Source organism: Anomaloglossus baeobatrachus, chromosome 8, assembly GCF_048569485.1.
Source record: "Anomaloglossus baeobatrachus isolate aAnoBae1 chromosome 8, aAnoBae1.hap1, whole genome shotgun sequence".
NCBI lineage: Eukaryota > Metazoa > Chordata > Amphibia > Anura > Aromobatidae > Anomaloglossus > Anomaloglossus baeobatrachus.
In genome coordinates, this window is record NC_134360.1 from 207,912,774 (window position 1) to 207,937,797 (window position 25,024).

Genomic DNA, 25,024 nt, shown 5'->3' on the forward strand with positions numbered 1-25,024 from the left:
TGCAACGGATGCGGCAAAAAAAAAAAAAAGGATCCGTTGCATAAGTTTTTCTATGCGGCCCGACCGTTTTTTGACTGATACGGTTTGATACTGAGCATGCGCAGTTCAAAAAACCGCATCAGTCGTCCATAGGCTTATCCAGCGCAATGTGGTTTTTCGCCGCAGACTAAAAACGCTTTGTGCATCCAGTCGCCGCATCAGCTAAATATGCCGCATCCAGCAAAAACTGGAGAGAACTCACGGCCATGCGGCACAATCCGGCGCTAATGAAAGTCTATGGGATTGTGCCGCACAGCAAAAATCTGATGTGCGAACATACCCTTAGTGGTCCTTTAAATGTCTGTACAGTATTGAGATCCATGCTGGCCCTTGTAGTTCCCCGGCTGCTTACCTCTGCTTTACATTTCTGACTTCTTCTCTCTTCCTTCCACAGAGTGCAGCAGCCGCCCCGAGCCCAGTGCTTGGTAACATTCCCCCAAATGATGGCATGCCGGGAGGGCCGATCCCCCCTGGATTTTTCCAGGTAAGATGCCTTCTTCTGCCAGTTGCCCCCTTTTTAGGTTTTGCATTGGGGCGAGCGTTCAGCAGCCGCTCCGGCTTTGCAGCAGGAATGTCGTCTTGTGCAGCAGCCAGATCTGCGATTAGTGGGCGTACAGGTGCCGCGGCGTCCGTCCTCTGCTAATTACAGGACCCGCTAATCAGCAGGAATTATCAGTGGCATTAATGTTTAGCAAAGCTGTTAAACAAATGCTTGCAAAATGGCTAATTAATTTCTCTTAATTAAGGCAACTGCTGGTGGTAACTAGCCGTGCTGTCTCTGGCAGAGGGTTCATGGGACCAGCTTCTGCTCACGGAGCGTCACAGCTGCGGAGTCTGCTCCACCGAGAGCGACCAGATATGATACCGGGCGCGCGCTGCTCCATCTGCGCACACCAGCCTCTAACTGAATAAATATTGCGGGACTAGAAAAGCCCGCCAAGAGCTTTTATCAACAATTAGCCGACGATTTGCACCGGATGATGATGTTGTGCCAGTCACTAAGCCGCTGCTTTTGTTTTCAGCAGGGGCCTCCTGGGTCACAGCCATCGCCTCATGCACAGCCACCTCCTCACAACCCCAATATGATGGGTCCTCACAGTCAGGTAAGTGCTTAACCCCCATTCATTCTCTGCTCCTGTACAACAGCGCCACCAACATGCCCAGTTTTCATCTGGTATTGCACCTCAGATCCCCCTCCTAAACTAAAAACTTTAAAGGGCTGCTTTCTTTTAGAAACGGTGCAACCCCTGACCATGGATGGGGTGTCTGGTATTGCCACTCAGTGCCAGTAATGTAAATGGAGATAATCTGCAGTACCTGGCACAATCCAAGATTAGGGATGGTGCTGCTTCTAAAAGAATGTGGCCCCTTTTTAAATGCAGTGATGGTGCAGGGGGCGGCCTGCAGGTGGGGGCAGGGGCTGTGGTGCCCGAGGGGTCACACAGCTTTCTCTGACATAAGACTAGTATTAAGGGCCCACGGTAGATGGACATATTCTTATAGACCTTACATGGTGCTCCAAAAGTTCCCAGTTTCTTTGCACATAGCTTTTTTTTTTTTTTTTTACTCCTTTTTTTATTTTTTATTTTTTCAGCCTTTTATGTCTCCTCGATATGGTGGCGGACCCAGGCCTCACATAAGAATGGGAAGCCAGGTGAGAAAAATGAATTGTCCGCATGTACTGACATCTTATAGATAAACTTTGTTAAATTGGAAAACTAGAATGAGATAATGGAAAAAAAAAAAAAGTGGTGCATGTGAACATCGCCTTATTAATGTATGACTAATCTTCATTTCTTACAGCCACCAGGGGGCGTCCCAGGATCACAGCCTTTGTTACCAAACTCCATGGATCCAACTCGACAAGGTAACCCCTTACAATACAGAGGGCGCCTATTGCACAGATCACATGGAGCAGCTTAATAATGTGTATTTTTATTTTTAAGGACACCCTGGTATGGGAGGTCCCATGCAGCGGATGAATCCCCCTAGACCAATGGGCCCCATGGGTCCGGGGCCGCAGGTGAGCATCTCTGTGATATTTTTTTTTTTCTTCTAACCACTAATTCTTCTACGTCCATGCTTTATCCCTTTTAATAATCGTTCCGCATGCTGCTACTTTACTAGCGTTCCTATTTCCTACTCCCAGGGATTCCTAACTTTAGGCTTTTACGTATCCTAAAATAAAGCTGCTAAAAAGATCTAGGATTCCCTGCTAACACCATAATAGCGGTGCGAGGGATGCAGAGCTGTGCCGAGGGCAGAAAATAGCAGAAAATCATTTTCTTGTCGTATACCTGGGTCAAAGATGGCACCTTCTGTACTCTACGGGCTGGAACAACGTCAATATCCGTACAATAATACTATACAACTGCCGGCCTCGTCTTATATTTTCCTGCAATATAGTTGTTATAGGTCTAAAAGTAGTTTTTTGTTTTGTTTTTTTTTTTATCAAGAGATTTAACTGAGAAACACTCAGTGAGCTCGTTACTGAGTGGAGTTAACTTTTCGCTGCCTTTTTATGAGCTCCTCTGTGTCGATTGAGGACTCCCCTTCCCAAACCATATTAACGTTGATCTGAGCCTCATGTAGTCCTATATCAGCTGAACGGAGATCAAGTAAATAGACAGAATTGCAAGCTCGCTGACCGATTCTCAGTTAACTCCTTGTGCAGGGACACAAAACATGTAAAAACGAAATAGTGGAAAATGTTTAATAGAACCTAAATGAGGAAAAAAATAATTTTTAGCCCAACATATGTCCATATACTTTCAAACTTGTTGCAGCAGTAAAGGTTATCAAAGGGTATGAAAGGCACAGGGTCGAAATGATTGTTTTGGTGGAATTTATTAATAATTGATAATGAGGTGGCGGCTCGTCATCTGTATGGCTCCTGAAAAACGGGCATAGGTAATAGGCAGATGGGTGTATTGTAGCATTGATAGACATATGACCTCTGCAACAACTTACAAAGAAAAGGATGAGCCTCTAGTGACAGGCGACAAACCCCGCGGGGAGGAGGGATGCCTGAAGCCATTAGTGCCCGGTTTCTGTGGATCAATGGCGGCATTAATCATGTCCTGCGTCGGCTAATTATGATAATTTGCTTGGTCTGCATCAGAATTCGGTAGTTGTGCAATTACTGGACGGCATGTTATTGTGTGTGACTAACCCTCTCGTTTTCTTCTCTTCCATTTCTTTCCGGATGATATCCCCTCCCCCGTTACCGTAGTCTGATCCTTGGTTATCATTGCAGAATTATGGAAGCGGGATGAGACCACCACCCAATTCATTAGGGCCCGGCATGAGCATGTAAGCAGGAGGGCGTCTCGGGAGCGGGGGTGATGTTTTTTTATTCTGTTGGAATAAATTTAATTTTATTTTTTTTTTTTTTTAATAATTTAGGGGTCCTGGTGCGGGGAGGCCGTGGCCAAATCCAAATAGTGCAAATTCGGTAAGTCCAACTTATTGGTGCAGAGTTGATATATTTTGCTTTTCATTTTGCGTGCATTTACAGTACGTGTTCCCAGCCCGATCGTGGATCTCTTGACCTAAACGCGAACAGCCTCATATTAGTTATACACCGTATGTTTCATTTTATAAGACGCACCGGATTATAAGACTCGCCCCAAAATCAGAGCAAAAAAAAGTGGGGTGAAAAAAAAGGGGGGGTCCACTTTGTAATCCGGTGGTGTCTTACCAGAGGGGGCAGTAGCGGTAGTGGAGTCACAGGAGGCAGGGGCGGTGGGTGTCCCAGAAACTGGGGCAGCTTCTGCGGTGGCTGTGCGCGGTGAGGGCTTCAAAGAAATGGCGTCCGGAGTCAGTGCAGATTGAGCTATAGGCTCAATAGGAAGCAGAGATCTCCATCTGCGCAAGCGCCACCTCCATGTTCCTGAAGTCTGCTGGAGGGAGCTTAATGGGCCGGAGATGGCACATGCGCAGATGAGAGCTTGAGCCGAGAGCTCAGTCTGCGCACGTGATGACTCCGGGCGGCTTTATTTGAAGTCGCCTCTAGACCTGCAGCGCTAGTCCAGCCGCTGGAGATGCCGCCGCACCAGCAGCAGTCCGCGCATAAAATGTATATGTCCAGAAATGAGCCATAGTAAAAATATATATATCCCGTTGCATCCCGGTGCAAGAATATTCTGAATGTAGTTGTTTTTTTTTTTTTTTGTTTTTGTTTTTTTTGGGGCTCCGCATTGTCAATACAGAAGAAAAAGTATTCCTATACCCAAAGCATTTAACTAAATTGCACTATTTTGACACGTTTGGCCTTTATAGGCCTCGGCCAAGTTTATGTACATTGGTGTGAACAGAGCCCAAGATTGGCAATTATGGATACATTTGTATATTTAACGTACTTTACTATTAAAGGCTTTTACATACTTTGCGTATTCACGGGACATGTAATAAATACGATAGATGGAGGCGTGGGATAAGCGAGCACGGGGCCCGCACCGATCCCACGTTTATGGTGTAAACCTACCAGATAGGGCAACCATAAAGTGAAAAATGATATGACATACAATAATTATTATTTTTTTTTTTTATTAGCAGATTCCATATTCATCGTCATCGCCTGGCACATATGTGGTAAGTGATAGAAGCCTCTGGGATGTTATCCACTTTACTATAGCTGTTCATTTTTATTCAAAGGGGGGGGGGGGGATGTAGTCCTAGCAAAAGGTAAAGTGCTAGTTTTAGAAAACTCATTTCCATCAGTTTCTGACAATCGGCCAGTGTCTTTCCTACTAAGAATGGTGCTAATGGATGGTGACTATTGTATGGCTCATATGTTCACAGGGCCCACCTGGTGGCGGAGGACCCCCCGGAACGCCCATCATGCCCAGTCCTGCAGGTATAGATGCTTGTATTATATATTTATGTAATATGTAATATAGAGATCCAAAATACCAGATTAATATTTGTTTTTATATTTTTTTTGTTTTTCAGAATCCACAAACTCAAGTGACAATATATACACAATGATAAACCCTGGTCCGCCGACAGGGAACCGCTCGAATGTAAGTCCATCAGACTGTCATTTAGATTTGAGGAAGTCGTACAACATGGTTGGTTATTCTGCTGCAAAACTACAACTCCCAGCATGCTCTGGCAGCGCCAGAAAAAGAAAAAAAAAAATATAAAAATTATATAATGTATATACGATATATTTTCTTTGTCGCTCTATTGGGAGACCCAGACAATTGGGTGTATAGGCTATGCCTCCGGAGGCAGCACAAAGTATTACACTCAAAAGTGTTAAGCCCCTCCCCTTCTGCCTATACACCCCCCGTGCTCCCACGGGCTCCTCAGTTTTTATGCTTTGTGCGAAGGAGGCAGACATGCACAGCACAGCTCCACAGATTGGTCAGCAGCAGCTGCTGACCAGGTCGGATGGAAGAAAAGTGGGCCCATATAGGGCCCCCAGCATGCTCCCTTCTCACCCCACTCTTGTCGGCGGTGTAGTTAAGGTTGAGGTATCCATTGCGGGTACGGAGGCTGGAGCCCACATGCTGTTTTCCTTCCCCATCCCCCTCAGGGCTCTGGGTGAAGTGGGATCCTATCGGTCTCCAGGCACTGAGACCGTGCTTCATCCACAACTCCTGTGGAGACTGCTGGATAGGAGCCGGGTTCCGTTCAGGGACATGGCCCTGCATCTTGAAGGTACTCTGTATCCCTGTAGGGACCGCGCACGGCAACACCTCAGCTTTGCTGGGTGTGATAGTGCACCGGGGACCGCGGCGCTGACCGGGTCTATATGTGCCATTACACACTCAGCGTCGCTGAGTGTGTTTATATGTAGGGGCTACCGCGCTAACCGCCGCTGCCATGTGAAACTGCGGCGCGGCTGGGACTTGTAGTTCGCCGGGGACTTCGGCGTCGGCCGCGCTTTTACGGCGGCGACGCTTATACTCGAGTCCCCGGCTTTCTTGCGGCCTAGCTTCCTTTTTCCCGCTTTCAACCCTGACAGGCAGGGGAAGGGCGGGACGCTGCACGGAAGAGAGGGACAAACGAGCAGCATGAGGGCTGGAGCATGCTTTGCATACTCCACTCCCCTCACTGTGCACTGTGTGAGACGCCCACGGCTCCCTCCTCTCGTCAGGACGCCGCAGCCATTTCCTGTCAGCTCCTCCGACGCTGCAGAGAGGGACAAACCCTGGGAAACCCAGACACGGTCTCTGGTGGCCTCACAACCGCTTTAGGCGGCTGGTAAGCAGCACCTGTTGGTGCTAGCCCCATGGTGCTGTAGTGTATTGATACATTCTGTGTTATTACTATATACTTTACACTGTATGAGCACAGTTCATTATGGCTATTTACCCTTTTGTGTTAATCAGGGAAAACAATAGCATGGCGCCCACAAAGACAGGGGTGCCAAAAAACAGGATTATTATGCTGCCTGCGCCGCTTGTACGACCCAGCTGCCGGCAGGTCCCATTGACCCTCATTGTGTGCAATGTGTGGCCCCTGTGACTCTTCTTCAGCCAGAGCATCTGCTAAGAGGGGCCCAGGGGGAGACACCTGTTGACACGGTCCTTAGTGACGGGGATGGAGTTTGCAAAACTCTCTGAGACTATGGCTGAGATACTAGAAGCCTTGCAGTCCAGGCCGGTATCTCAGCAAAGGGACTCTGTTGAATCATTGTTCCCTGGCCCCCCTCAATTGGACCAACAATGTCCTCCCGGGATACATTCCAGGCTGAGGGTTCTGACTTAGACCCCAGCCCCAGACCGACTAAGCGGGCTCGCTTAGAATTTCCCTCGACATCATGTTGTTCAGGGTCTCAGCGGGGGGAATCTCCGGTTGATGATGCGGAGACAGCTGATCAGGATTCTGATCCTGAGGGCGCTCTCAATCGTAATACTCCAGACGGGGACGACATAGTGAACGATCTTATTGCGTCCATCAATCAAATGCTGGATATTTCTCCCTCAGCTCCTCCGGCGGAGGAGTCAGATTATCAGCAGGAGTAATTCCGCTTCAGGTTCCCCAAGCGTACACCGAGTATGTTTCTAGACCATTCAGTCCAGAATCACCATGCTTGTCCAGATAAGCGTTTTTTCTTAGCGCCTTAAGGATACACGTTGTCCTTTTCCACCTGACGTGGTTAAAGGTTGGACTCAGTGTCTCAGAGTGGACCCTCCAATCTCACAGACTGGCGGCTAGATCATTACTTGCAGTGGAAGATGGAGCCTCGCTCAAAGATGCCACTGACGGGCAGATGGAGCTCTGGTTGAAATCCATCTATGAAGCTATCGGAGCTTCTTTTGTCCCAGCATTCGCAGCCGTATGGGCGCTACAAGCTATCTCAGCAGGTCAAGCGCAAATTGAAGCAGCCACATGCACGGCCGCGCCACAAGTGGCATCCATTACCTCCCAAACCTCGGCAACGCTATTAGTGCTGTCCTGGACTCTGCGAGCTGTACGGCGGTTGCGGCCGCCAATTCGGTGGTACTCCGCAGGGCCTTATGGCTACGGGAATGGAAGGCAGATTCTGCTTCCAAAAAAGCGCTTAACCAGTTTGCCAATTTGTGGCGACAGGTTGTTTGGCGAGCGTCTGGATGAAGTCATCAAACAATCCAAGGGAAAGAATACATCCTTACCCCAGTCCCAACCAAACATATCCCAACAGAGGAGAGGGCAGTCGAGGTTTCGCTCCTCTCGGGGCGCGGGCAGGTCCCAATTCTCCTCGTCCACAAGGTCTCAGAAAGACAAAGGAGCTCTGATGCATAGCGGTCTAAGTCACGTCCTAAACAGACCACCGGGGGCGCCGCTAACAAAGCGGCTTCCTCATGACTTTCGGCCTCCGCTAGTAGCATCCTCGGTCGGTGGCAGGCTCTCCCGCTTTTGCGACACCGGGCTGCCGCAAATAAAAGACCGCTGGGTGAGAGTTATTCTGTCTCACGGTTACGAGATAGAGTTTACCTCTGGTCCCCCGACTCGATTCTTAAGGTCATCCCCGCCTCCCGAGCGAGCCGAGGCTCCTCTGCAGGCGCGGCGCACTCTGACGGCTGAAGGAGTGGTGATCCCTGTTCCTCTTCAGCAACAGAGCCACGGTTTTTACTCCAACTTGTTGGTGGTCTCAAAGAAGGACGGGTCTTTCCGTCCTGTCCTGGACCTGAAACTGCTCAACAGACGGGTAAAAACCAGGCGGTTCCGGATGGAATCCCTCCGCTCCGTCATCGCCTCAATGTCCCAAGGAGATTTCCTGGCATCAATCGATATCAAAAATGCTTTTCTTCGGCGCTCCATTGGGAGACCCAGACGATTGGGTGTATAGCACTGCCTCCGGAGGCCACACAAAGCAATTACACTAAAAAGTGTAAGGCCCCTCCCCTTCTGGCTATACACCCCCAGTGGGATCACTGGCTCACCAGTTTTCTGCTTTGTGCGAAGGAGGTCAGACATCCATGCATAAGCTCCACTGTTCAGTCAGCAGTAGCTGCTGACTATATCGGATGGAAGAAAAGAGGGCCCATACTAGGGCCCCCAGCATGCTCCCTTCTCACCCCACTTGCGGTTTGTAAGGTTGAGGTACCTATTGCTGGTACGGAGGCTGGAGCCCATATGCTGTTTTCCTTCCCCATCCCCCTGAGGGGCTCTGAGGAAGTGGGATCTTTCCGGCCACCAAGCCCTGAGGCCGGGCTCCATCCACAGACCCATAGAACCTGCTGGATGTGGAGCGGGAGTGCCGTTCAGGGACAAGGCCCTGCAACTTTCAGGTACTCTGTGTCCCCGTATGGCAGGCCACGCACACTCCAGGCTTGCTGGGTGTGCTAGTGCGCTGGGGACTGTAGCGCTGTGCGCTGGGCTTATAGTCCCTGCAGATTACTGGGGGACTTTACGTGTGGGGACCGCCGCGCCGACCGCCCCTGGAGCGGCGGCGCAGCTGCGACTTGTAGTGCGCCGGGGACGCGCCGACCGCGCTTTTACGGCGGCGGCGCTTCTAACTTTAGTCCCCGGCTTTTGCGGCCTAGCGCCGCTTCGTTCCCGCCCCCACCCTGTCACTCAGGGACAGGGAGAGACGCTGTTCTATAGCAGCGCCGAGGGCTGGAGCCTTATTTGCATTCTCCAGCCCCCTTTACTAGACACAGTGGGCGCCGGGTTCCCGCTCTTGTCTCGGGCACGCCCTCGGCCCGCCCCTCTCCTCTGGACGCCGGCAGCCATTCCGGCACGCAGAGCGGGAAAACTGAGACACTGAGCTACCAGCACAGGATTCCGGCGCCACACACCCGCTTTTGTGCGGGCGGTAAGCGGCAACTAAAGTGCTGACCCACTAATGCCGAAGTGTCCTGTTGTACTTTTGTACGGTCGCTATTCAGGATGCAGACCTAGAAACAGCAGCAAAAGATCAGGGGTGCTAAAGCACAGACTCTATATGCTGCTTGTCTTGCATGTGCTGCAGTGTCATGTGTCCTTTATGCTTGTATACTTTACATTGCACTGTAAGGGCTATTCTTGGCTGTCTACCCGCCTAGATGGCTAGACAGCGGCAGCAAACAGCAATGGTGCTAAGGCACAAGCTTTCAATGCTGCTTGGATTGCATGTGCTGAAGTGTTTATTGTACTTCATGCTTGTATGCTATACATTGCACTGTACGGTCGCTATTCTTGGCTAATGCTCCTAGATGGCTAGACAGCGACAGCAAAAAAAAAAAAAAAAAAAAAAAAGCATGGGTGCCAAGGCACAGGCTTTCTATGCGGCTTGTACTGCATGCGACTGTTCCAGGACCCCCAGTGTGTGCAATTACTCAACGGGGTCTCTGCTACAGGTGGCCAAAAGAACCACCTGTGATCCCTGTCCAGGGACAGGGACGGAGTTGCAGTTTCCGCTGATATATTGTCTGTGGCTATGACTAACATCTTACAGACTTTGCAGTCCAGACAGACCTTGGGCAATGTTGATTCAATGCCCCTGGCCACCCTGATTTCGAAACAAATCATGGCTCCAGGAGGGTCCCATGCATCCCAGGGTGCAGGCTCTGACACGGACGACAGTCCCAGACGGCCTAAGCGAGCTCCCTAAGAACGGCCCTCGACTTCATCACAGTACTCTCTGTATGATGAGGCAGCCATAGCTGTTCAGGACTCTGATCCTGAGACCGCTCTCAATCCGGATACACCGGATGGTGACGCTATAGTGAATAATCTTATAGCGTCCATCAATGGAAGGTTGGGTATTTCTCCCTCAACTCCTCCAGTGGAGGGGTCAGCTTCACAGCAGAAGAAATCCCTATTTCGGTATCTCAAGCGTATATTGAGTACTTTTCTGGTCACTCTGACTCCAGAGAAGCAGTCCAGGAATGCCACGCTTATCCCGATAAGCGTTTCTCCAACCGTATTGAAGATACGCGTTGTCTCTTCCCCCCTGACGTGCTCAAGCGCTCCAAGGGTGGATCCCCCAATCTCCAGGCTTGCGGCTAGATCTATAGTTGCAGTGGAAGATGGGACTTCACTTAAAGATGCCATTGACAGACAGATAGCCCTATCGGCGGGTCGGTTGCCCCGGCATTCGCAGCCATAGAGGCACTCCAAGCTATTTCAGCTAGTATTGCGCAGAGGGACGCGGTCATATGTACATCTTGGCCGCAGTAGCGTCCTTCACCTCGCAATGTCGGCATTGCGACTCAAGCTGTTTATGCTGTCCTGGACTCTACGAGCCGTACGTCAGTGGCGTCCGCCAACTCCGTGTTGTTACGCTCCTAGTGTTAAGGGATTGGAGCAGATGCTGCTTCCACAAAAGTGCTTAACCAGATTGCCTTTATCTGGTGACAGACTGTTTCGTGAGCGGTTGGATTAAATCATTCAACTGTCCAAGGGTACGGATTCTTCCTTACCCCAGCTATCAAACAAGACCCATCAGGAGAAGGGACAGTCGAGGTTTCGGTCCTTCCCAGGCTCGGGCACGTCCCAATTGCCCTCGTCCAACAGGACTCAAAAGGCTCAGAGGGGCGCAGGTTCCTGGCGGGCTCAATCACGCCCGGAGAAGGCAGCCGGAGGAACCGCTACCAAGGCGGTTTCCTCATGACTTTCAGCCCTCTCTCTCCGCGTCCGCGGTCGGTGGCAGACTCCCCCGCTTTGGCGACATTTAACTGCCACAGGTCAATGGCCGGTGGGTGAGAGACAGTTTGTCGCAAAAACTTCCTCACCGGCCGAGCCGAGGCTCTGCTGCAGGCAGTAGGAGTCGTAATCCCGGTTCCTCCTCAGGAACAAGAGACACTTTTTACTCCGATCTGGTCGGGGTGACAAAATAGGACGACTCCTTCCGTTCCGTTCTGGACCTTAAACTGCTCAACAAGCACGTGAAAACCAGGCGGTTCCGGATGGAATCCCTCCGCTCCGTCATTGCCTCAATGTCTCAAGGAGATTTCCTAGCATCAATAGACATCAGGATGCTTATCTCCACGTGCCGATTGCTCCAGAGCACCGGCGTTTGCTACGATTCGTTATTGAAGACGAGCATCTTCGGTTCGTAGCCCTACCCTTCGGTCTGGCGACAGCCCCACGGGTTTTCACCAAGTTCATGGCAGCAGTGGGACCACTCCCGCACTCTCAGGGTCACCTTGTGATCCCTTACTTAGACCATCTACTTGTCAAGGCACTCTTTTAAGAGGCATGCCAACACAGCCTGAACATGGCGCTGGAGACTTCCCAGAGTTTCGGGTGGGTCCTCAACTTTTCAAAGTTAAACCCAATCGCTGGCATATCTTAGCTTGGGGTTTCACACTCTCTCAGCGATGGTGAAGCTTCCACTGGACAAACAGCGGTCACTACAGACGGGGGTGCAGTCTCTCCTTCAAGGAGACACCTCATCCAGAGGCAGTCCCTTTCACGCAGTTTCATCTGCGTCCACTTCAATAGAACATTCTTCGCTAATGGGAGGGGAAGTCGATGTCCCTACACAGGAACGTCCCCCTTTCTCAGACGATCAAGGACTCTCTTCAGAGGAGTCCACTCTTCAGATCAATTGTCTGGAGCTCTGGGCATTGCATATGGCCCTGCAAGACTTCCTGCAGTGGCTGGAAGGCAAACAGATCCGAATTCAGTCGGACAATCCACAGCGATGGCATACATCAACCACCAAGGCGGATTACGCAGTCGGCGAGCCTCCCAGGAAGTCCGCCGGATTCGGCTAGGGGTGGAAGACAGAGCATACACCATATCCGCAGTTCACATCCCGGGCGTAGAAAACTGGGAAGCAGACTTCCTCAGTCACCAGGGAGTGGACGCAGGAGAATGGTCTCTGCATCCGGACGGGTTTCACGAATCGGCACAACAGCAAGGTCCCGGTTTTCATGACGATCAAAGAGCTCTGGCGACAGGCATCTCACGGTCGGTCAACCGTGGGCACTACCAGACCGGCCAGACTTACTGTCCCAAGGGCCGTTTTTCCATCTGAATTCTACGGCCCTGAACCTACTGTGTGGCCATTGCGTCCTAGATCCTAGTGTCCTCAGGTTTATCCCACGGGGTCGTTGCCACCATGAGACAGGCTATGAAGCCCACGTCTGCTAAGATCTACCACGGAAGTGGAAGATTTTCTTTTACTGGTGCTCTGTACAAGGAGTGTCCCCCTGGCCATTGGCATTGCCTACTTTTCTTTCCTTCCTGCAATCTGGGTTGGAAAAGGGCTTGTCGCTCGGCTCCCTTAAAGGGCAAGTCTCGGCGCTATTGGTGTTTTTTTCAGAAGCGTCTAGCACGACGTCCGCAGGTACGCACGTTCCTGCAGGGGGTTTGGTCATATCGTCCCCCCGTACGAGCGGCCGTTAGATCCATGGGATCTGAACAGGGTACTAGTTGCTCTCCAGAAGCCGCCTTTCGAGTCTCTGACGGATGTTTCACTCTCTCGACTATCACGGAAAGTGGCCTTTCTGGTAGCGATCACGTCTCTTCGGAGAGTGTCTGAGCTAGCAGCGCTGTCATCCAAGGCTCCCTTCCTGGTGGTCCACCAGGACAAGGTAGTGCTGCGCCCCATTCAGGAGTTTCTCCCTAAGGTAGTATCCTCGTTTCATATTAATCAGGATATCTCCTTACCTTCTTTTTGTCCTCATCCGGTTCACCGGTATGAAAAGGATTTACATTTGTTAGATCTGGTGAGAGCACTCAGAATCTACATTTCCCGCACGGCGCCCCTGCGCCGCTCTGATGCACTCTTTGTCCTTGTCGCTGGCCAGCGCAAGGGGTCGCAGGCTTCCAAAGCCACCCTGGCTCGATGGATCAAAGAACCAATTCTTGAAGCCTACCGTTCTGCTGGGCTTCCGGTTCCATCAGGGCTGAAGGCCCATTCTACCAGAGCCGTGGGTGCGTCCTGGGCATTACGACACCAGGCTACGGCTCAACAGGTGTGCCAGGCAGCTACCTGGTCGAGTCTGCACACTTTCACCAAACATTATCAGGTGCATACCTATGCTTCGGCGGACGCCAGCCTAGGTAGAAGAGTCCTGCAGGCGGCAGTTGCCTCCCCGTAGGGGAGGGCTGTCTTCGCAGCTCTAACATGAGGTATTTCTTTACCCACCCAGGGACAGCTTTTGGACGTCCCAATCGTCTGGGTCTCCCAATGGAGCGCCGAAGAAGAAGGGAATTTTGTTACTTACCGTAAATTCCTTTTCTTCTAGCTCCTATTGGGAGACCCAGCACCCGCCCTGTTGTCCTTCGGGATTTTTGGTGGTTTTTCGGGTACACATGTTGTTCATGTTGAATGGTTTTTCAGTTCTCCGACGTTACTTCGGAGTGAATTTGTTTAAACCAGTTATTGGCTTTCCTCCTTCTTGCTTTTGCACTAAAACTGGTGAGCCAGTGATCCCACTGGGGGTGTATAGCCAGAAGGGGAGGGGCCTTACACTTTTTAGTGTAATTGCTTTGTGTGGCCTCCGGAGGCAGTGCTATACACCCAATCGTCTGGGTCTCCCAATAGGAGCTAGAAGAAAAGGAATTTACGGTAAGTAACAAAATTCCCTTCATCCCCATGTACCGATTGCTCCAGAGCACCAGCGCTTCTTGCGCTTCGCCATAGGACACGAATACCTGCAATTCGTGGCACTGCCGTTCGGCCTGGCAACAGCCCCACGGGTTTTTACCAAGGTTATGGCTACTGTAGTAGCGCTCCTACACTCCCTGGGTCACTCGGTGATCCAGTATTTGTACGATCTGCTGATCAAGGCACCCTCTCTAGAGGCATGCCAACGCAGCCTTGACGCTACCCTGGAGACTCTCCAGGGTTTCGGGTGGATCATCATTTTTCCAAAGTCAAATCTGACACCGGCCCAATCGCTGACATATCTTAGCACGAAGTTTCATACTCTCAGCGATAGTGAAGCTTCCGCTGATCAAACAGCAGTCACTACGGAAAGGGGTACAATCTCTCCTTCAAGGCCAGTCACACCCCGTGAGGCGCCTCACGCACTTCCTGGGGAAGATGGTGACAGCAATGGAGGCAGTCCCTTTCGCGCAATTTCACCTGCGTCCCCTTCAATGGGACATCCTATGCAAATGGGACAGGAAGCCGACGTCCCTCGTCAGGACCGTCTCCCTCTCTCAGACGACCAAAGCTTCCCTTCGGTGGTGGCTTCTTCCCACTTCATTAGCGAAGGGGAAATCTTTCCTACCCCCATCCTGGGAAGTAGTCACGACGGACGCGAGTCTGTCAGGGTGGGGAGCGGTTTTTCTCCACCACAGGGCTTAGGGTACGTGGACCCAGCAAGAGTCCTCGCTTCAGATCAATGTTCTGGAAATACGGGCAGTGTATCTTGCCCTGAAAGTGTTCCAGCAGTGGCTGGAAGGCAAGCAGATCAGAATTCAGTCGGACAATTCCACAGTGGTGGCATACATCAACCACCAAGGCGGCACACGCAGTCGGCAAGCCTCCCAGGAAGTCCGGCGGATTTTGATGTGGGTGGAAGCCACGGCCTCCACCATCTCTGCAGTTCACATTCCAGGCGTGGAAAACTGGGAAGCGGATTATCTCAGTCGCCAGGGCATGGACACAGGGGAATGGTCCCTTCACCCGGGCGTGTTTCAGGAGATCTGTTGCCGCTGGGGGGTGCCGGACGTCGACTTCATGGCGTCCCGGCACAATAACAAGGTACCGACGTTCATGGCACGGTCTCAAGATCCCAGAGCTCTGGCGGCAGACGCCTTAGTTCAGGATTGGTCGCAGTTTCAGCTCCCTTATGTGTTCCTCCGCTGGCACTGTTGCCCAGTGTGTTACGCAAGATCAGGGCCGACTGCCGCCGCGTCATCCTCGTCGCTCCAGATTGGCCGAGGAGGTCGTGGTACCCGGATCTGTGGCATCTCACGGTCGGCCAACCGTGGGCACTACCAGACCGACCAGACTTGCTATCTCAAGGGCCGTTTTTTCCATCTCAATTCTGTGGCCCTCAACTTGACTGTGTGGCCATTGAGTCCTGGATCCTAGCGTCTTCAGGATTATCTCAAGACGTCATTGCCACTATGAGACAGGCTAGGAAACCAACGTCCGCCAAGATCTACCACAGGACGTGGAAAATTTTCCTGTCGTGGTGCTCTGCTCAGGGTTCTTCTCCCTGGCACTTTGCCTTGCCCATTTTTTCTGTCCTTCCTTCAATCTGGACTGGAAAAGGGTTTGTCGCTCGGTTCCCTTAAGGGACAAGTCTCAGCGCTCTCTGTGTTTTTTCCAGAAGCGCCTAGCCAGACTTCCACAGGTACGCACGTTCCTGCAGGGGGTTTGTCACATCGTCCCTCCTTACAAGCGGCCGTTAGAACCCTGGGATCTGAACAGGGTGCTGCTGGTTCTTTAGAAATCACCATTCGAGACAATGAGAGATATTTCTCTCTCTCACGCCTTTCGCAGAAAGGGTTTTTTCTAGTAGCAGTCACTTCACTTCGGAGAGTGTCCGAGCTAGCAGCGCTGTCATGCAGAGCCCCTTTCCTGGTTGTTCACCAGGACAAGGTGGTTCTGCGTCCGGTTCCGGACTTTCTCTCTAAGGTGGTATCCCCCTTTCATCTCAATCAGGATATCTCCTTACCTTCTTTTTGTCCTCATCCAGTTCACCAATGTGAAAAGGATTTGCACTTGTTAGATCTGGTGAGAGCACTCAGACTCTACATTTCTCGTACGGCGCCCCTGCGCCGCTCGGATGCACTCTTTGTCCTTGTCGCTGGCCAGCGTAAAGGGTCACAGGCTTCAAAATCAACCTTGGCTCGGTGGATCAAGGAGCCAATTCTCGAAGTCTACCGTTCGGCTGGGCTTCCGGTTCCCTCAGGGCTGAAGGCCCATTCTACCAGAGCCGTGGGTGCGTCCTGGGCTTTGAGACACCAGGATAGGATACGGCTCAGCAGGTGTGTCAGGCGGCTACCTGGTCGAGCCTGCACACTTTCACGAAACACTATCAGTTACATACCTATGCTTCGGCGGATGCCAGCCTAGGTAGACGAGTCCTTCAGGCGGCGATTGCGCACCTGTAGGAAGAGGCCGTTTTACGGCTCTCTTACGAGGTATTAATACTTTGTGCTGCCTCCGGAGGCAGTAGCTATACACCCAATTGTCTGGGTCTCCCAATTAGAGCTAGAAGAAAAGGAATTTACGGTAAGTAAACAAAATTCCCTTCTTTTTTTATTTTCTTTTTTGAAAAGCTGCAGGTTTGAAAATTACGACTGTTTAACAAATGTATATTATACCTCTCTGATATATATTCAAAGCGGTATAATATATTTGTTCAACAATTGTAATTTTCCAACCTGCGGCATTTAAAAAAAAATGTATAATATATACATTTTTGTTATAATAAATGAAAATATATATATATATATATATATATATATATATATATATATATATATATATATATATATATATATATATATATATATATATATATATATATATATATATATATAATATATATATATATAATATATATATATTATATATTATAATATATATATATATATATATATATATATATATATATATATATTATAATATATATATATATATTATAATATATATATATATATATATATATATATATATATATATATATATATATATACTGCCACTGCATAATGTGATTCATTTGTGGTCATCAATACTTTCTAGTTTTATACTTCAAGAAACTAAAAATTCTATATTAAGTGCCAAAAAATACGTCTATGTGTATATAGAGTTGCACTACAACTCCCAAAATACTTCAAATTAATCTGCTTGTTGTGCACAATGCTTAATGTCTCCCTTCAGCTGGACCCGCAGTGGTCAGTGGGACGGCTGATTTTTATAAAGGGATAGTGCTCCCCCTTTATAAGCCAGGAAAGTCTAAAAATATAAAATGTAGGTACCAGGATATAAAGATGAAGCTGAAAATGGTGGCCTCCCAATGCAGAAGGCTGTGCGGTAATAATAATGGTCTGCATACTAAACTTTTTTTTTTTTTTGCTTAGTTTCCAATGGGGCCGGGCTCAGATGGACCCATGGGAGGAATGGGTGGGATGGAGCCTCATCATATGAACGGCTCATTAGGTAAGTGATGTGTGTGTGTGTGTGTGTTATTGGCCGTCAATTCTAAAAATTGATTTCTCATTTGCTTCATTAGGGGGGCGCAGGAGACCACGGGTGTTTGCTGCTTCCACTAGGAGACTGACACTAGGCAATAAAAAAAAAAAAATTAGCTCCTCAGAGTTTTAGCTTGGTTTTCTCTCAGACCCCTTTCTACCACAACTTGTCTTTTCACGTTCTTTCAGATACAGCTTGTAACTTGGACAACGGTGTAATTGCTCACCCAGATTTCCCACCATAGAGACAGAACAGTATCGTCTGATCCACATTGTACCCTCTCTGGTCTGTCGGGCAGGACCCTGCCCCCATAATCCATCCAGAGTGTCTCGGGGCAGCTACATGGACGGTCCTTCTCATCAATTCGTGAAAGGGGTTGCCCATCACCATCCGATTTTGACATTTTAATTCACGTCAGACTTCATATCATAAGAAGTAACTTTTATTGTGCATATTTAAAATCATGCTTAAAAACACGTCTTACGCGTTTCACGCTCCTAAGAGCTCTTACTCAGCAACTTGAAACGCGCAAGACAAGACGTGCTTTTAAGCATGATTTTAAATATGCACAATAAAAGTGATTTCTTATGAAATTAAGTCTGACGTGGATTAAAAAGTCAACTCGGATGGTGCAGGACAACCCCTTCCTTGAATTCTGTTGGAACCACTACTCAGGAGCCAGCCTGTTTTTTGCCCGTGCACTGACCACTATTAATGGACTTTAAATGGGTGAGCTGAATCCCCCCCTCTTTTTCCTTCTCATCAATCCCCAGCCTGATCATTGATCTTAGCGAAACAGCTATGGGGGGAAAGGGGAAGGAGACATATCCATCCTTGGAGACTACTTCTCGTGACCCATCCAGAGTGTCTCAGGGCGGCTACGTGGACGGTCCTCGCCCTCCATCCCCAGCCTGATCGTTCACCATAGCGAAATGGCTATGAAGGGAAAGGGGAAGGAACAGTCTCCCACTCTGTAATTAAGACTGCATCTCAACAGATACCTCCCTTTCCACACGGGCAGCGGGGGTTACCCATCTGTCCTGGTCCAGGTTTCCCTTCTCTCCTCTCCCAGCGACAATTTTCAAGATGGAGATGCCGTGGGTCCTGTTGGCCTCACCGGTCTGTCCCTGCAAAATTTAGGCCCCAACTTCTCAGAACCTGGCTTCCTTTAGGAGACGCCTCCTGCCGTCTTCTGCCATTTTGGAAGCCAATCTGGCAAAGAACAGGTAGTCTCCACTGGGATTCAATGCTCGGTCCACCCATACAGTGGGGGCTTCCTGGGCTGTACAGCATCATACTTCCGTGTCGCAAGTTTGTAAACCTACTATATCTGTAGGATCTGTTCATACCCTCTCAAAATTCTAAAAAGTACACACCTACGCCTCGGCTGATGCGAGTAAGGTTCTGCAGGCGGCAGTAGCTCAGGTCTTCAGGTCTTGTTCGGATACTGGCTTTAATTCATTCTTGTTCCTTATCCCACCCTTGGAACTGCTTTTTGACATATGATTTTTTTTGTTTCCCAATGAAGCGAATGAGAAAAGAGGATTTTGGGTACTCATCGTAAAATCCCTTTCTCAGAGGAGAGGGCACAAAGTTGTTGTTTTTGTTTTTTTTTTTTTGTGGTTTTCAACTATGTTCTCCACATCATTTCTTTATCGTTCCTATGGGAGACCCAAACCATGGGTGTATAGCTTCTGCCTCCGGAGGACACACAAAGTACTACACTCAAACGTGTAGCTCCTCCCTCCTAGCATATACACCCCCTGCTAGCCAGTCCTAGCCAGTTCAATGCTTTGTGTTTCAGGAGGTCACACACACATGCATTCTCTGATTTTTGATTTTTTTCTTTGGATCAAAGATTTGGAAGAAAAGCGGGTCCAGTCTGGACTCCCGGCATGTCCCTTCTCACCCCACTGTGTCGGCGGTGCTGTTAAGGTTGATTTTCCAAGGCTGGAGCCTTCCCATGCCGCGCTCCTTCAACACCCTCTGAGAGGCTCTGGTTTGAAGTGGGAGCCAACACGGTTCTCACTGCTTTGCAGGAGACCGGTCTCCATCCACAGCCCTGTTCAGGATCCTGCCGGACGGAGCGCTCATCCCCCAGGGACCTGGCACCTGCGTCTCACAAGCTAAGTACATGAGACGTTATTACCACAGAAAGTGGTCTTTCCAGGGGTCCTTTATACTTTATTTTGTGGGGAGAGTGTGTTTTATGTTTGTGTTTAACATTTCCGGCCGGTTCTCCAGTTTTCACTGGAGAACCGCGCCGATGGTGCCTGCACGCCGGCCGCATGTTTAAATCTAGGCCCCGGCTTCGCCTGAGGCCTAGTTTCGGTTTCCACTGCCTCTGCTTGTCAGTCACGCAGAGGGACAGGATGGCTCCGCCCAGCGGCTGTGCAGCACAGGGAAGGGACACTCCTCACTGAGGAAGGATTCCCTCCCCTGTCTACCTCATTTGCCGCTCTCAGAGTAGGCCCCGCCCCCTCTCCTCGCTCCGGTCGCCATTTTCTCAGCGTTCTCTGTGCCTGCATAGGCACAGAGATTCCACATTGTGACAAGTGGGGGCCTGGGCTGAGGGACTGGGGGCACAAAAATGTCTATTAAACGGCCTAGCAGCCACAACCTCCGGTTTGTGCAGCTGCTTAATTTATCTGTTATATACTCTGCTGGGGGCCACTCTGGTCAGAGCCCCCACCTCTGCAGCATGTCTCACATCAGAGCAAGGCTGCAGGGCTGTGTTTATTTTACACTGTATGAAGACTCGTACGGCCTGTACCGAGCACATAGACACAGGAGACGCAGAGTCAGCCTGGAGGCTCATCAGTGGTCCCTCCAGCTGCTCCGGCTTCGGTGGCTGAACCCCCGGTTTGGGCAGAATCCGTTCTTTCCAGGGGATGACTGTCCCGGACTCTGCGGAGCATGCATTAGCCCCCTTCTCAGGGTGTTTCTGCTGCTACTCGCTCAGCAAAGCTCACGGAGGACTCTCCTTCTGGTCTCAGACCCCGTCCTCCTAAAATGGAAACGCAGGGTCCACGGTCCTTCCCCGTCCCGCAGCTCTGATTCACGAGCTGACTCACTGGACGAGGAGGATGTCCCTACCAGGGGCTCGGACGCTACTTTATGTACCATTGATCTGTCCGAAGGTGACGCAGATGCTAATGATGGGATTGCGTCCATTATACTTGTACTGGACTTCCATCCGCCTGTATCAGGGGAGCACTCCCCGCTGGCAGAAAGGCATCAGTATACCTTAAACAGAACAAGGAGTGTGTTCCTTACCACTCTAGTTTTCAGCCCACTGTGTCCAGGCCCACAGCCTGTCCTGTCAGACCCCAAAGCGGAGTTCTGATGACTGTTTCTCCCTCCCACCAGTGGTGGTCAAGGAGTGAGCTAATTCGCCAAGGGTGGTCCCTCCGGTGTCTAGACTTTCAGCCCGGATAGTTGTATCAGTGGCTGACGGCACCTCTATAGGGATCCCACTGTACATTACTTTTGTACTGGACCTTAATCCGCCGGAGTTACCTTGCCTAAGAGAACAAGGAGCGTGTTCCTTAACCACTCCAGTTTTTCAGGCCTCTGTGACCAAGCCCAGAGTCTGCTCTGACAGACGCTTCCCATGAAGCGTGGTTCTGATGACTGTTTCCCTTTCCACCAGTGGTGGTTAAGGAGTGGGCTCATTCACCAAGGGTGGCTCAGCCCAGGCCGTTATATCAGTGGCTGATGGCTCCTAATTTATAGTTTTGCTGTCCACCAGGTTGTCCTTCTGGCCAAATCTGTTTAGGGGCAGCAGGAGCTTCGTTCTCCTCAGCTTTATAGCAGTGCGGGCTTTCGTAGCCTCCTCTGCTTCTCTAGAGGAGATGCGTTCCCTCACAGGGACTCTATGCCCGAAATGGTTGCCTGAACTTCCAGATTCAGCCTTTTCATCCTATGCCATGTCTGCCATGCTGGAGACTCTCACCGCACCGCGGTGGCCTCGGCTACTTTCCTCGCTATCCGCAGGCTCCTGTGGCTTCGGAAGTGGAAGGCAGATGCTTCTATAGAAGTTCCTTGCTGGGCTCCCTTTTGTTGGGACCAGTCTTTCGAAAACAACTGGATGAAATTGTGAAGGAAGCTTTTGGCGGGAAGAGTTCTTCCATGCCATAATCCCAAATCAGGAAACCTGTCCAGGGCAGGAATCAGCGGAGGTTTTCGTTCTTGCGTTCCTCCATCTGAGCGTTTTCTAAGCCCTCGGCCTCGTCCACTAGTTCGGCCAAGGATCGTAAAACCCAAATGGCGCTCGAAGCCGCGTCTTCAGAAACCGCAGGAGATGCTGCCACTAAGTCAGCTTCCTCCGGGCTATCTGGCCACGCCAGCAACGTCCTTGGTCGGTGGCAGGCTCTTCCACTTTGGCGACGTATGATTTTAACACGTCTCCGGTCAGTGGGGGCGGGATTACTTCTCCATGGCTACAGGATAGATTTCTATCCACCCGCCAAACAGATTTTTTCTGTCAACTCCCCCCTGTTCCAAGGCCGCCGCCTTCTCACAGGCCGTGGCATTCTTGCAGGCCAATGGAGTAATTGTACCGGTTCCCAATTGGGAACGGTTCTGAGATTCTGCTTAAATCTATTCCTAGTCCCCGTAGAGGGCAGGTACTTCTGACCTGGATCTCAAGCTTTTCAAGCATGTTCAGGTGCGGCGTTTTCACATGGAGTCTCTGTCTTGTTCCGGGTGTTTTCACCGGATCAATTGATAACCCAAGGACATTCCCTAGCATCCATCGACATCAGAGATGTCTATCTGCATGTGCCAATCGCAGCTTCTCACCAGCGTTGGCTACGTTTTGCAATCGGAGTGGTCCAATTCGTGGCTCTTCTCTTGGAATTAGCCACGGCCCCTCGAGTACTCTCAAGGTTGGGGCAGCTGTGATTAGGGTCCTGCACCCCTAGAGGTTGGCAGTGATCTTTTGCCCTGAACGGCCTTCTTGTCGGGGCTTCATCCAGTGCAGACTCTTAGCAGAGTGCCTCGCTCACTCTCGCCACGCTAACCAATTCGGGTGGCTTGTCATTCTGTCCAAGACCACTCTGACTTCGAACCAGAAGTTCACGTACCCAGGGACGCAATTCGAGACTCTGTCGGCACTTGTGAAGCTGCCCTTAGTCAAACAGTAGTCCCTCTGCTGGCGGTCGACGTCGTTCAATCAAGCACCGAATACGGGTACTGGATCATATGGTGGCGTCAATGGAAGCGATTCCCTTGTCCAGTTTCTCCTCCCCGGAGACTGGATATTTTCCGCTGTTGGAACAAGCGAACTTCCTCCTTCCACGGGGTGGTGGCTTCGCCACAGACCAGGGGCTCGTTTCAGTGGTGGCTTCGGCCACTCTGTCTCAGGGACGCTCCTTCCTGGCCCCGTCCCGGGTGATCTTCACCAGGATACTAGTCCATCCGACTGGGGAGCAGTGTTTCTCCAGCACGGAGCGCAGGGCGCTTGTCCGAATCAGCCCTCTGGATCAATGTGCTGGAAATCAGAGCTGTGTTTCTAGCTCTCTAAGCCTTTCACCATCTGTTGGCGGCTGGGCACATTCGAGTCCAGTCAGACGACGTGACAGCGTTTACCTACATCAACCTCCAGGGCGGCACACTCAGCCGCCTGGTAATGTTGGAGGCTCAACGCATTCTTCAGTGGACGAAGGATTCCTAGTCCACCATATCCGCAGCCCACATCCCAGACGTGAAGACTGCGAGGCAGATTATCTCAGCTGTCCATCCGCGGTCCACGATCCTCAGGTTTTTGCGGCAGACGCACTGGTGCATGTTTGGTCCCAGCTTCGTCTGTCTTACGTGTTTCACCCTCTAGCTCTTGCCCAGAATCCTGCGCAAGATCAGTAAGGAGGGCCGTCCGGGTCATTCTCATACTTAGTACCCTGACCTGCTCCATCTGTCCGTAGTGTTGCCATGGCATCTTCCGGACCGTCCAGACCTTCTCTCAAAGGGTCCGTTTTTTTCCGCCAGAATTCTGGATTCTCAGATTGACGGCGTGGCTTTTGAGTCCTGGATCTTGACGACTTCTGGTATCCCTCCTGAAGTCATCTCCACTATGACTCGAGCTCCGAAGTGTCCTTGGCCTTTTGGCCTTGCCGACCCTCCTGTCCCTTCTACAGTCCGGTCTACAGCTTAGGACTATCCCTCTTTAAGGGACAGCTCTTGGCTCTGTCAGTGTGTGCCAGCGGCGTATTATCCGGTTGGCTCAGGTGCGCTCCTTCAAGGGCGCATCTCACATTATTCCGCCTTACCGGCGGCCTATGGAGCCCTGGGACCTTAATCCGGTCCTCACGGTTTCCGGAAACCCCCCTTTGAGCCTCTCAGGGAGGTTTCTTTGTTTCATTTTTCACAGAAAGTGGTCTTTCTAGTGGCCATAATTTCCCTCAAGAGAGTCTCTGGTTTGGCTGCACTCTCTTCTGAGTCACCCCCTTTTTTGTTTTTTTCATCAAGACAAGGTGGTCTCCGTCCGACTCCGAACTTTCTCCCTAAGGTGGTTGCTGCTTCCACCTTAACCGGGGCATTTTCCCTGCCTTCCTTTTGTCCGGCTCCTGTTCATCGCTTTGAAAAAGCGTTGCATATCCTGGATCTGGTGCGGGCGCTCCGGATCTTTGTGTCTCGCACCGCTGTTATTAGGCGGTGCACCTCTCTCTGGTGCTGACCACTAGTCAGCGTAGCGGTCTCTCGGCATCTACGCCGACCCTGGTTCGTCTTAGGTCATTTCCGATGCCTACCAGTGTACTCAAGTGCCTTCCCCGCCTGGGATCAGGGCACACTTGACCAGAGCTGTCGGTGCCTCTTGGGCTTTCAAGCACCAGGCTACGGCTCACCAGGTCTGTCAGACTGCCACTTGGATTAGTCTGCATACCTTTTCGAAGCACTACCCAATGCAGGCTCATGCTTCGGCAGACGCGGGCTTGGGCAGACGCTTTTTTCAGGCGGCTGTCGCCCATTTGTGAAGTTAGGTTTCGCCTACTTCTCAGTTGTCTGTTTATTTCCCACCCATGGACTGCTTTAGAACGTCCCATGGTTTGGGTCTCCCATAGGAACGATAAAGAAAGAGAGAATTTTGTTACTTACCGTAAATTCTTTTTCTTATAGTTCCGTCATGGGAGACCCAGCACCCTCCCTATTGCCTGTTGGCAGGTTTCTTGTTCCGTGTGTCTTCACCGGCTGTTGTTGTTGCAGACAGAGGTTCCGGTTGTTCCGGGTTTTACTCTCTCTACTTGTGGGTGGATGTCCTCCTTCAGCTTTTGCACTAAACTGGCTAGGACTGGCTAGCAGGGGGTGTATATGCTAGGAGGGAGGAGCTACACGTTTGAGTGTAGTACTTTGTGTGTCCTCCGGAGGCAGAAGCTATACACCCATGGTTTGGGTCTCCCATGACGGAACTATAAGAAAAAGAATTTACGGTAAGTAACAAAATTCTCTTTTTTTTGT

General features: G+C 50.6%; 1 protein-coding gene across 7 annotated transcripts in view; it reads left to right on the forward strand.

Annotated features, from left to right (window-relative positions):
• The window catches only part of SSBP3 (single stranded DNA binding protein 3), a 68,865-nt gene that overhangs the window by 37,804 nt on the left and 6,037 nt on the right, over positions 1 to 25,024 (forward strand). Inside the window, exons 5-15 of one of the 7 annotated variants that reach the window (XM_075320116.1) lie at positions 434 to 523; positions 1,062 to 1,142; positions 1,634 to 1,693; positions 1,843 to 1,906; positions 1,986 to 2,062; positions 3,296 to 3,351; positions 3,445 to 3,493; positions 4,594 to 4,632; positions 4,843 to 4,897; positions 4,993 to 5,063; positions 17,458 to 17,536. In XM_075320116.1, coding sequence (XP_075176231.1) covers positions 434 to 523; positions 1,062 to 1,142; positions 1,634 to 1,693; positions 1,843 to 1,906; positions 1,986 to 2,062; positions 3,296 to 3,351; positions 3,445 to 3,493; positions 4,594 to 4,632; positions 4,843 to 4,897; positions 4,993 to 5,063; positions 17,458 to 17,536 — 721 coding nt within the window. Of the gene's footprint in view, positions 1 to 433; positions 524 to 1,061; positions 1,143 to 1,633; positions 1,694 to 1,842; positions 1,907 to 1,985; positions 2,063 to 3,271; positions 3,352 to 3,444; positions 3,494 to 4,593; positions 4,633 to 4,842; positions 4,898 to 4,992; positions 5,064 to 17,457; positions 17,537 to 25,024 lie in introns of all 7 variants that reach the window. The other 6 variants (XM_075320117.1, XM_075320114.1, XM_075320115.1 and 3 more) reach the window with 6 other exon arrangements.